At 38.3% G+C, this 13,742-nt stretch overlaps 1 protein-coding gene across 13 annotated transcripts in view; it reads right to left on the bottom strand.

Annotated features, from left to right (window-relative positions):
- Positions 1 to 13,742, bottom strand: part of camta1a (calmodulin binding transcription activator 1a) — a 356,861-nt gene that overhangs the window by 191,875 nt on the left and 151,244 nt on the right. For all 13 annotated transcript variants that reach the window (XM_026199992.1, XM_026199980.1, XM_026199981.1 and 10 more), the window contains one exon: positions 2,947 to 3,014. In XM_026199992.1, the coding sequence (XP_026055777.1) occupies positions 2,947 to 3,014 (68 nt within the window). The remainder of the gene's footprint in view (positions 1 to 2,946; positions 3,015 to 13,742) is intronic.

Genomic DNA, 13,742 nt, shown 5'->3' with positions numbered 1-13,742 from the left:
TATTATTATTATTATTATTATTTTAACAGAAAATTAATACATAAAATTTACAATAATTACTATTAGAAGAAAAGGGGCAATCTCATTCTATAAAAGTTTTAAATGTGTATCTGGTAAATCTGGTAAAAGTTTTTTTTTCCTTAAAAAGTTCTTTCAAAAGTGCACAAGATAGCTTTAAAGTTGCGAGACAGACTATAAGCCACAAAACTCTCATTCTGATTTTATGGAGTCTTTAAAGGACCCCTGTCTGGTCACCATTCTGGAATCAAAAAGCCCTGAGCGTGTGCCATAACTGCCGTTACGACATTCCACTGCATACAGTGTGCACTAGAGCTCCTCCCAATCTCCTTTTAGCCAGTGATAATACACATTACTGAGCGCGGAGCCTGTAATGAGTGAGCGCAGAGAAGTACACTTTATTCATGGGCTCATTTTTTTGTGTTGGAGATAAAAAGCCGACGGGGTGCTCTTCAACTCAACTCTAGCAATTACACAAGGAAATGTCTTATAATTGGCTTTTGCTTTATGTCCAGCCATTATCAATGTCCCTTACAGGCAGAGAGAAAAATTGGGAGGAAGTTGGAGTACTCAAAGTCCATTTACACATGAATTAGGATTGTTAATAGCGATGTGCAAAAAAATCTTTTCAAAATCAAGTAGTTTGTTGTCTGCCTGACTAATTTTTCTTATATGGACCATATATAATTATAGGCTGGATTTGGGGTCATCTGACCTCAATTGTCCCATTCTTATGGGGCGTTTATATAAGATATACTCTTGTTTTGTTTTGTTTTTTTAAATCTGGGCGGTTTTTAAGTTTACACTCAGTATTAAAAACACAATCATGACTAACTGCTAAAACAATAATGCAATGATTAAAGACCTTGCAATGGCCAATAGATTGTCGATAAAGTAAGTGTCGACAAATGTAAAACTTTGACGGGGATATATCATGCAAACATCCCCATCACAAATTACCTTACAAACTGACTAGTCAGTTGTGGGATGGAAGACAGAAATTAAGATATATATATAGAGAGAGAAAGAGATGACACTGTGTTTAATATACTATGAACAAGCATGAAAGATGGTGGGATCCCTCGTCAGCTTTGGTATTGCTCTCTACTGATGACACCCAGCAATTCCTATGTGCAGACTGTTGGAAAGCATGAGAGTGAGCAGTTTCCAGTGTCTGGCACTGAAGAGAAGGGACTCTGAGCTGTCTAATAGTATAAGACCGTCTCTCTCTAATTGGGAGAGAAGTGGGACTTCCTTCTGGAAGCAGGCGGGAGATTGAGAAAGCACTGTTCTGTTTCGACAAACTGGATAGAACAGGAGACTGGAGGGCTTAACCTGAGGCTAGGAAAACAGACTAAAGAAACACACAGACTTAAACCCTGTCACGTACACACACTGATACACAGTGTATGTGTGTCCACACTATAAGCTTCTTAAAATATTACACCATAAGAGACCTGACATTGTGCATCGGAGGATAAGTTAAATGTAGATATTCCCAAAAATCTCCCCCACCTTCAAGTAACCTTCCTACTCTTATCTCTTTTTAATGATTGGTTGCATCTACTGTCTGTGCGGAGGGAGTTTTACTCTTGGTGATTGAAGACACTCTTACACTCTGTCCTAACCGGGTGGGATACAACAAATTTACAGAGTACAGTATTTCGTTCCTGTTTGCACTGAAAATGAACTAATCCAAAATACACAATCGGTTATATTTGATTTGTAACAACTATGTGGAATAGAATTTTCAGCCAATGAGATCACTGTGGACAGGGCTACAATCATTCATGTATGTATGTATGTATATATATTTATATATATATATATATATATATATATATATATATATATATATATATATATATATATATATATATATATATATATTACATTTGTTGCCCTTTTTTATCTACATTTCTCATTAGATTATGTAATTGTAAGAAGAAAAAAAAAATCACTGGAGTTCTTTAAAAAACAAAACAAATGAATACTACCATGATGTAAAAATACTACAAATAGAGAACTAAACATTTAGTTGTTTTCTTAACATTACAGTTATTTGTTTAATCAAAAATGTATCCATTTATTTTGATTTTATGATCAAACAGATCTTAGACATGCTCTTGACAGGTTTGATTATTTATGAAGTAGTCCCCCAAATCCTGCTATCCCAGATAGGCTAAACAGTCAGTGTAGCCACAGCGGCAACCACTGTCCCCGTCTAACTCTGAGCCATCTGCATCAGCAGCATCATTGATGCTGGATAAGTGCCACTCCATTACACATCAAATCCACCACTGCTGACCTGGCTTACAGCCAATCCAGTGTATAGTCAGTCTATTTAAAAATACACAAATCCTACTCTTGTGGGGCTCGGGAACATGTAAATTCACCAGAGCTGCTTCAGACCCCAGGGCGAGTTATCAGCCATAAAACAAGATGACAGATTGATTCAAGTGCATGCGCATATAGATAAGGCTTCTCAATTTTCCCTCTTCAACGTCAGTCAACACCTACCATCTCCTTCTGAGCAGCTAGACAGCTTTCAGCTCACACCTTCATTTATTAGAGGACGTTTAATTTGCTGTTAGATATGAACACATTACCATCGCGCTCACAGAAGAAATGAGAGCAGAGCATTGAGCTAAGAGCTCTACTAATAGGCTATTTGCAGTTATTAGTCCACATTAATAATCCATTACCTGTCAGGCTAACTCTTAAAAGAAGTAAAACCTTTTGAAACAGCCATCAATGTCCCCCAATATCAAACCCTCAACTTTTAAGATAGCGGAGATCCTCGTGTAGGTTGTCGGAGAAACTCCAGCTAATGGCTTCATCTGAACAGCACAGCGATAAAACCTGAAAACCTGGGGGGGGGGGGGGGGGGGATTTTTGATGTTCAGCTGACATGATGGAAGTTCTTACCTTGTTTTAGGGGATGTTGTCAACCATTCTTCATGCTTTTCGAATGTTATCAAGTATGCTGCAATCTCCTGCCAAACAGAAGACAGGTAGGCATTACTGTTAGAGATTATCAACAGCTTTTTAACATGTGTACATTAATAAACTGAAATGAAATAAATTGTAAAGTACATTCAGAATTAAATATGCATTAAAATAAGTTTTAAAATGTCTATCTAAGACCATGTTGCATTCTAAACCGATTCGAGGGCGCAGGAACAGCACTGTGGAAATTGAATTCAAAGGATTTTGTGGACGTAGTTGCTCCCTCAAAGTCTGAAAGCTCACATTATATTATGTGAAGACGTGAATGAGATGAAAACCTCCTTACAGTGGCTGTTTGATTGCTGTAACAAAAGAGAAATCATTTCTTGGGATGCACAACAAGCATGACAGCAGATGATGCGATTTCTTGTACCAATGTTAACCCAGTCATCACTGTCACCCAACAAAAGAGACAAGTGGATGAGTGAAACGTATCCCATCATTCCTTCACAAAGCTAATCATGGGAAATGAAAGCAGACCGGGTACTGACAAGGAACCTCATGATTACCTGTGACAGCCAGCCATTCATTTCACACTGAGGGCATTTGTCAAACAAAGACAGCAGGAAATGCGGAGGGACGCAAATGATGTTATCAAAAAGGAGTCCAATTGTTACTGATCTTAGCATTGTTCTGGGTAAATTAAGATGAAATGGAATAAACAGCTTTAAGAAAAGATTTGTAAAGACTTGCCACAACACAGAGTTCAAGAGTGTTCGTGATGATTGTTTTTTTTTTACTATTTATGTATTAGTTTCTGGCAGTTTTAAATTAATGTTACATGCAGATCCAAAAGATTAATCACAGGTACATACTGTAGCAGCATAAAAGTGATCTACTTTGATTTCATTACTGTTTTAAAATTAATACGGCTTTACTTTGAAATCACTTAAATAGGGGTTCACCAAAAATGGTCAATCGATAAGCTAACATTCTAGAACATTATGTCAAGCAGTCTACACAATGTAAATCCATCAAACTACAATCAATTTCAATATTCTGAGCTTGACAAGATTTTATTTACTAACCTAATTAAACACTGTAAGCCTATCAATAATAGCCCAAGTTCTACTCGATTCCAAAAAAAAAAACAATGGTATTCAGTTGCCCTTAGGAGGTGTAGTTTATATTTATAGTCAGTAACTCTGTTTTAATCCTGTCACAGTTGGCAGTAGAGCCATCCCTAGAGGTACCAGGGTGCCAAGACTGGCAGTGCCCACACAGAGAACGCTGGAGCTGGTGATGGCCTGCAGGCGCTGTCTGAGAGATAGCACTCTTCTGATTAACGTTCTACCCTCCTGTCATCAAGGCCAGAGGGAAAGAGACAAGGACGAGAGGAAGATGCTGTGGAATATGACCATGGAGAAGAGGAAGAGAACCTCTCCATAAAAGAAAGAAGAAAAAAAAACACACACACACACAGTTGCCATGGATTGCCAAACTGAAAATCCTACAGATGAGATACTCTATTTTATATTTCATAAGCTGCAAGCAGGATCTTCACAAATATAAACCAAGTTTTGCAGTAACTACACTTGCACTTAACATGTTTTGCTAATTAAAAAAGAGAAAACTTGATCTTACTAAATGCTCATTTAAAACAGTTTAAGTGTGCGTTTAAGAAAATAAAATAAGTCCTTGGTTCATGGTGCTAATTTACCACAATGCTTGTGAGTAATGTTTGTTTTACAAGCCTAAAAGATAGCTGAGGGCGAAACTCCTTCATTGACCTTGAGGCTCATTTGAGATTCTTCTTCTTTATCGTTTTCCCATTAAAAGTCAACATGCCGATCTCAGAGCTAGGGGGATGAGCCTGGTCCAGTAAATAAAAGGCAAACGTCGGCATCCCCCACCCACTCCCCAAACAGATGTTGAGGATTATTCCATCCCCTGATCAGCCATAAAGGTGCAATAACCTTACGGCGAAAAAAAAAAACCCACACAAACAAAACCAGAGAAGCCATTAAACAGCTGCGAGAAACAAAGTTTGTGCTGTGTTATAATGAGTGGCTAGTTCTCTGTTGAGTTGATTTGGTGCAGATGCCAAGTTGTCAGTTTGTGAGTTTGTGAGATGTCAGTTTTCCAATATGTTCAAAAGATTTTATATATACACATATATGATATTTTGAAAAAATACTGGAAAAGTATTTACTCACCACCATGCCATCCAAGATGTATATTATTATATTATGTATATTAATATTTAAGGAATTTTCTCCATCGAATGCAAGTAAACAAAGCTCAGTGACCATTTTTTACAGTCCAAAATTTATATTTAGGCAGCTTCAAAGTAATCCACACAACTCCAGCCAACAAATATGGTTCTTTTCTGGTGAAACAATTAGTCATCTTTTACATTTTTTTATAAAAAATAAATATTTCAATAAATAAATAAACTATATAATACAAATGTTTGCCTTGGTCCATCTCAGTTTAGTTCACAACCTCTTGCGTGAAATATGCACGTTGCATGTCGAGACTGACATACATGACATTGTTTACAAGCAGAACATTTGTCAACTACAAAGATTATAACATTGAATTATAATTAAATTAGAATAAATAAGTTTCTTTGAGCCATTAAAAATATATTTTTTTTCTGCAGTTCTCTTGTTCACTTGAATTACATGGAGACAAAACCTAGAATGTTCTCCTCCAAAACTATAATGTCTCTTCGACTGAAGAAAGAAAGTCATATACATCTTGGCTGGCCTGGGGGTGAGTAAATAATAAAGAAATTCTCATTTTTGGAAAAACTTTTTTGTGTGTTGACATCATATTTATAATATAAAAAAATAATGTATATATTATATAAATATCATGTCACTACACCACATGAGATTAATAGTTTCAAGAATTTCCTTCTTTTGAGTTTTTTTTAATAATATAATTAAGATTTTATGATTCATTATAATACCATGTTTCTTAATGTTAAGAAATCAAACCATAGAGGTGACACTGTATTTTTGAAAGAAAACAAAAACACACATTGTTGTCCTACCTTTGATTAAGTTACAAGGTTGCAAATAACCTTTATAAACCAAAAACAGTGTGCCACAAAGTTACATGTACATGTGCCTGACATCTCTGCACTGCACTCCAGCTACAAAGGAGAAGAGGACCTTGACATTGGAGTCTGTAAAACCCATGTATCAGGAACTTACATCAGAAAAGCTGATTACTGAGAACCGTGTCTACCTGCACCTGTTTAAAACACTCTTAATATGCTAAATGGTGTCACCTCTACAAGGTGAACTAGCACACATTAAACACTGCCACCTTTTTTCCCATGTCCTCTCCTGTTTCTGTCTCCATCTGAGGGCAACGCGTAAATGAGAACCTCTGATAGGCACCTCTCTGATTCAATTTGAAAAACACCTCCCTGATATGATACCAGACAACAGCGGCCTCAATTTTCACTCAAACTGTCATTCTCGACAGCAGCTAAAGCAAGAGGGTCTTTTGTGAATATAAGGAAACGTCTGGCAATTTAAAATAAAATATGACACACTTCCTTTGTTTCTGGTGTGGAAAATTGACACAATAACAGCATAATGCAAGCAAACACAATTTCGCCCAATCCTTCCATCCTTTTTAAATCAAGAGGAGACAGAGAAGCAGCTCTGATAAATGCAATTCCCATCCCATTTCTCTTGCTTGTATTGGCAGACATTTGATGAGGCGTTTGTTCCACCGGTAGTATCCGTGTCTCTGGCTGACCCTCTGTGTGTGTGTTTGTCATCTCTACCTTTTGCTTTTGAGTCTTAGATTGATGTTGGTAAGGAGAGGCATCGAAAGCATCAAAATTCACAGTTTGAAGTGACAAGGCTGATCACCTGAAACAACGACAGATATTCCATTAAAGGCGGAGATCGGCATCTCTCTGGGATTATCCCAGCATCCATCAGACACTTGCCTCTAAACACCATCCATACCGCATCTCCCTGTTCCCATGAGCCATTGAGCAATTGAGACTACAAAGCTCATAGACAATCTCAGGGGAACAAACGCCTCTATTTGAATACTAATACTCTATTAAATCTAACTGTCTTTGGGGCTGTTTAATTTAAAGGTCCCGATGTCTCTTTTTGAGTCTGAAACAAAAAAGTGACTTGATCAAATGGATTTATCATTCACAGCGTGAGTTTTCATGGGTTGCGCATATGTCAACCTCATTCTTTCAGCCCACACTATTTTCCACTAGCACTCTCAGACTTCAGTGTACTTCTCTGAAAAGAGTCTTAAACTAAAACACACTTTCAAGCTTTCTGCAGGATTCTACTCTGTTATAAAGGCACAAATAAGTCCTAGATATAGTGGAGTAAGTAAATGGGTTACAGAAGGCCTTTACAGTATAAGATAAATGTTCTTGAGAAACAGATGCGAGCACACAGGATATTTGCTTACTTTATATAGAACTGTATAAAATGATGATGCTTTCATTAGATTGAGTAGTGAATAAACTGAATTCATGTACAATGGGGTCCAAACTTCTGAGACTAAATTGAAAATCTGGGATTCAAAATGTCATTTAGACCTGGAAGTAAACAAAGGATGCTGAAAATAAAATGATGAGATGACTTCATGTTGCACTGGTGGACTTTTTGACACTTTACATGTTACAATTCTCAAACTTTTGTTGGAGTGCTTGGTGTCACACAGTATATGATTCTGACCTTGTTCTCCACTTGAGAGCAGGAAGTCTGTGCAGGAGGTGAAGATGGATACCAGGGACTGGGGGGCGGTATGAGCCTCTCAACCGATTCTATTCCCCATGATACCTTGTTCTCACTGGAAAGTGAGGTCATCTGATATTTCCTGCAGGGCAACCCATGAAACTGACCTGGCCAGGGCATGGTGCAAATGGATTTGAGGGAAACCGGGGGAGAGGATTGAACTACCCAGGCATCCCTTAGGGCGAATTGAAATGCAATTAGACATAGAAGAGAGTGATATGCAGGGAGTGACAGGAGGGAACAGGGAGATGAGAGGATAAATGAATGAGTGTAGGAGAGGTGTGAGGGTATAACAGACGAACGAGAGTCAGCGGGGATGAGAAAAGGTCAAGGACTTGAGGAAAAGCTGTGGACCTCTGCATCTCTCACACAGCTCATTAAAAACAAGCACATCATTGTAAGGGGGTTTACACACTCCAGGAGATTGTGCATTAAATGGATGAAATGGATAGGGTTCGTCCTGACCTGTTATCAGACAACTCCTTTTATATCTAATAGCTACAGTTCACACTGCCCCAACCAACTCCAGAAAAGAAATAATAATAATAAAAAATAGCACTAAAAGTTGTTGAATTTTCTTGGATCAACATGTTTAGCCAGTTGGTGTTTGTTGAAGATCTCTGCATTCACATCATGTTGAAATTATCATAATAATCAGTTTCCGATTAATAAAAACCACTCACAACTTCAAACTCACATTGTAAGAAAAACTCAGTTTATGCATGGAAATGAGTCACTTTATGTATTACTTTCTGATGATTATTTTTCTACTCCAAACTATTGCTGAGAATTTAAATGTAGGCTAAGAAACCGTACTTAAAATAAAATAAAATAAAATGCTGGATGAGATCATTTTATTAAATACAGCAGCTACAGTATAGTACTGCTGTTAAAGCATAAGCACAAAACAAAATCCATCGTAATTTTACAATTGTACAACCTGTTATTATTGAAAACATTGTATAAAATAAGAAAAATCCAAAATAGGTTTTCACTTGTAAACTACAGGTTTTTGAATAAATAATTCACAGTACACCTAAAAGAGTTGCCATCACAACAATTTAACTCTAACAGCCAACTGTACAATTTTTGAAATGTTGTTTTTCATTTAGATAACCTAAAAATAATATTCTGTGTGCTGAAATAAAAATGTTTTCAACATAAAATAAATATAATTTAACATCTCTGTTATAACATTCATTAAATCTACGGATACTTTTAAAAGCAAAAAAAGAAAAAACTTGAGAGTAAGTTTGAAAATATTCAAGAGGAATGTGAGTTCAGCCAAAAAAAAGCCACAGAGGAGGAAAGAGAGAGCAAACAACAAAAGCACTCTGACTCCTGAAAGCTGCACTTGGCATCTGCTGGCATGGTGTGGTGCTGTTCTACGAGTCCCTGAGCAGGGTTAAAAAGCTTTGCTTTCCAGTCAACCACCTATTAATCCCTGCGTGCAGCCTCCTTGAACAGCCCAAATGTGGAGCAGGAATGGCACTCGCAGCCGGGTCGGAGTTATAGCCCCTCTGCGCACGCCCCGCCATGGCCATTCAATACTCATGATGCTCCGTGCTGCGCTCCCTTCCAATGCTTTTGGCCTGCAAAATGCCGACTCAACAGAAAGCAATGGGATGTGGCGTACCCTGTAAACAGGTCTGTAGGATGCACAGAACCCTATCAGCATGCTCTGAATACATCTGGTCTGTAACTGGGCAGGATGGAATCCATTTACTGCACACCGGCAACCTCTGCTCATTTGAAAGTGTCTTCAAGGCCCTTTGCCCTTTCCCATAACATGCTTTTAAAGGGTGTGGGCAGATCATATCTCTTTCCCAGCACTGGTCAGACAGCCAGTCAGTCTTAACCGCCCAACAGCCTACATTATACATACAGTTGGGCCGAGATCAATTCTGAATTGATCCAGAATAGCTTAGATATTTTCCAGCTGGTGGTCAGTGTTTGGCTTGGCATGCTGATTCGCCTGCGGTGCATCTCCCAGGTCCCAGACACTTCGAGGCCTCTCGAAACAAATTATCCCCATCTCACAGCAGTGAATCCTCCCCATCAAGGGCTGAGTGAGTGACTGAGCTCCAGTCGTTCTGTCTAGGCCTTCTGTTTCCACAGCTTCTCTGAGTGGAGGAGGAGGATGTATTGTGGGAGGGAAGTGTTCGCACTTAGCGAGATTGTTTTGCTGCTAGTGCCAGGTCCCACTGCACGGATAGAAATGAAACTGCTCTTTGAAGGGATGTCATCATTTTAGAGAAGAAAAAAAGTGGAGATGGTAAGCGTCACCTCCTCTCGTAACAACTCCGCTCTGAGCATGACAGCTCAGCCTTGGCTACGCATCCCAAGGTCTGCGTATTAAAACTATGTGACGGGACAAGCAATGCTTTCGTCTGCCACAACAACAGGTCGTCTTTGAATGGTCTTTCTCAGCAATTATGCAAATATGTGATAGAGATTAATTTGATTACATGCTATGCTCTTTTGCTTCAATGTGTAAATAAATCCACAACTGTCAGAAGTAAATAAAGCAAACCCCATGGTTGTACATCATTCAGAATAGAAAGGATGATAGAATGATAGAAAAAACATAATATCCAATGACAGAAAGGACAAAGATAGAAACAAAAACAAAAAAAAAACAGAATGGCAGAAAGGACAGATAGAATGATAGAAAGATAGACAGACAGAACAATATAATAATAGATAGAAATATAGTAGGATAGATAAAGCAACAGATAGAACAAAAAGAACAAAAGAACAATAGATACAGACCTGCCAACCTTGAATTTTTGTTTTTGAGTACCATCAGCGTGGTGTTCGGGTGGGGTGGGTTACACAGTGTACTGTTTTTTTTTACTATTTAGGATTTTTTTTATATTTAGTTAAAAAAAATAACAATAATCCCAGTTCAGTTTAATTACACTCCAGCACACTTCTGTATAGGGCTGGGCGATATAAGCAGAAATTCATTTATTGGTATTTTTTGGGTGATTTGCGGTATACGGTAGCCTATACAGTATATCTTGGTATTTTAGATTTGGATTAAACAAATTAAGTGAATGTAAGCATGTAGGCAAATATTATGTGCAAAAAAGTGTTAAAATCACATTACATTGTAACATTGCAATCTAAAAACTAAATTTTTAAAGCAGAAGTTATTACTAAACTAGAAATTAAAATAATAAAAAGCATAGACTAATTGAGCAAAATGGTTATTTTAATTACCCAATTACACTTTACAGTTAGTGCTATCATACAAGTACACTTACTTGTAGGTTATAAATTGGTGTCACATTTATGTCACATTTGTTGTCCAACTACAAATGTTTCAGCAAAATGTATATTTTAGTCATAGAGTTATTGTGCTCATATTTCATTGTGCTCAGTCTGTTTGGCACACATGCGTGTGGCAGTGCTCATTCTAAATGAAGTATGTGGAGTTTAGCGGAGAACTGCAAAGCAAAAGCTTATGCACTTCTGACAGCAAAATGGAAATATTTGCATGGCTTTTTTAACATTTACAGATGGAGAATATACCTGTGAAATGTAAGTTATGCATTAAGGAAAACAGCACATCTCAAACATATTAAACAGCGCGTCTCTGTAAGCCTCACACGCAGCCTTTCTGTCAGAGCATCTGACGGGTCGAGCGCGAGACACTTTGAACTCAAACTATACTAGGAGAGAAATAAAATGCAGAAATTGTTTAAATGCAAAAAACAAAACAAAAAATACTCTAATTGGTTGACCTCTTCTTCTTTTTCTGTTGCTTGTTTTGAATACTGCACGTGGACAGAGTCGTCACTAGACTTTTGCGTAGTTTAGAGTGGCAAATCGTACCAGCGTACTCTGAGGTCAAAATGCGTAGCCGCTACACAAAATGCGTACAGGTTGGCAGGTCTGTAGATAGATAGATAGACAGACAGACTACCTGTAGGACATGGAAAAATCTAACTCATGAATTCAAAATGAGCACAACCCTGTATGGAACTATAACTAGAGTTGAATGTTCTGGCATCACACACTTCAGGGTCTGCATGATAAATCCTTCCAATTCAAATTTTATGTGGTCGGAATGAAGGAAGAGGGGAAGTTAAGTATGCCCTCTGCCATTTGCCTTGGGCACCTAAGCTCAGGCGCACATCCTCTGCCTTATCCTGCTTTTTCATGGATGAGGGGGAGGATTGGGCAGTTCTTCAGTTAGGACACAATAGGATACTCTATTCCCTCATGTGGCAATGAAGAGGCTCATTTGTAAATGTCGGCCATTCGCTCCCACTCTCACTAGCTCCATGGGGAGCAGCCAGGTTCACTTCCCAGAGTCCTGCGGCGCTCTCCTTCAATCTGCCCTCTCGCGTCCGTGCTTGGAGCCTTCTTCATCATCTATACAGCAGGACACCTCCCCTCTCCAGCTTCCCATAAGCCACCATCCACCCCGGCAAGGGAAGAAGAGTGATGCCTTCATTACCACATGCAGGATGGCCCTTCTGCCATGGCTAAACAGGGAAGTACTGGGATCTTTCTCTGGACAGCTGTTTTTTTTTTAGCTTTATTTTTTACCAGAATTGTCAATCAAATAAAAATTCTCATCAAATGAATTAAACTAAAAGGCCAATTAATTAACAAAATGCACTGCATTTAAATATGATCAATAGAGTATGTATTGCGAAAAAAGCTGATGAATAAATATATGTCAATATATGTGTGTATATATATATATATATATATATATATATATATATATACACAATTTTTTTTTCTTTTTATGTATTTACTACACAATATCATCCTTATGTTTTGGCACTTATCAAATGATATTTGAGTCCTTCCAGTGTCCTTTTGAGATGTTACAACTTAAACTGCCAATCAAACCTTGAGTGATTTAATAGTGGTGACAGTGCCATTCCAAGTGTGAGACAGACTCATTTTGGGGGGGATCATGAGTGGAGTGGGAATTAGAGTAAGAAGTGAGTCTAATGCAGTGTCACTGAGTCTCATTGACAAGAGTCCCTATGGCGCACCTGAAGTGTGAGAAAATAGGGCGAGAGACACAGACACCACAGAGCCCTGGCAGACCTGATCATTCACACAAATCTCACAAAGCCCTGCTTAAACCACTGACAGACTCAAGACTTGAACTAGTGCTTGACTTGACACATAATCATGAGGATTTCTGATGACCTGACCAAGTAAAGGGGTAATTGAGACTCAAATCAGTCGCGAAATAACAAATATTCCTCACAGCTTTAGTGATTTATCAAAAAGACAGGTAAGCAATTAGCCTAGACCTACACAACCAGCTAAATAATGCTATCTGTCATATTCCAAATATGTAATGCTGGTCACTGTGGTGTAGCAAGTTACATATCTTGGATGGTTCGTTATTTTACAAATCTGCAGGTATAGCCTTAAATCGATGGATATTCAGAAATGCATATTTGTATGGTGGTTGGTAATTGCATGTCTCTAAACCACCGTACTGTCACTCTGTGTTCAGTAAAGAAAGTAAGAACTGTATAATGTAAGGCTGAACATTTTTGGTGTATGGTTACATTTGCAAAATGTGAGGTTGCTTACTGTGAACAGACCCCTAACCCTAAGATGCTGTGCTATTTCTTATGATAAATATCATTGGTTTACATGTAAAACAATTCATGGACTCAAGTCTGGTCTCAGCAACTACTCTCCTCTTCTGGAAAAAGGAGCAGGTCTATTAGGCTGTGCCTCTACTTTTGTGCACTTTGCCAGCCTGTTTATTTCAGAGCCCAGAATCAATTAATGATGGAATTATCCAGTGAATTCCACTATTCAGCACAGCAAATGACTGGGGCACCCTTGCGTGAAACCAATTTCGAACTTTTAATTCGAGCCGTGCCCACAACCACCTACTGGGCTCTGTGCTAAAACGCGCTTCACTTCGACTGTCCTGCAAGTGCCGGTCACCCATGCAGCCCAGCACATGGTTTGTGCACTGCTCCA

Source organism: Carassius auratus, chromosome 23 (genome assembly GCF_003368295.1).
Source record: "Carassius auratus strain Wakin chromosome 23, ASM336829v1, whole genome shotgun sequence".
Lineage (NCBI taxonomy): Eukaryota > Metazoa > Chordata > Actinopteri > Cypriniformes > Cyprinidae > Carassius > Carassius auratus.
Note: the sequence above shows the minus strand (reverse complement) of the source record. Positions and strands in the feature narration are given on the sequence as shown.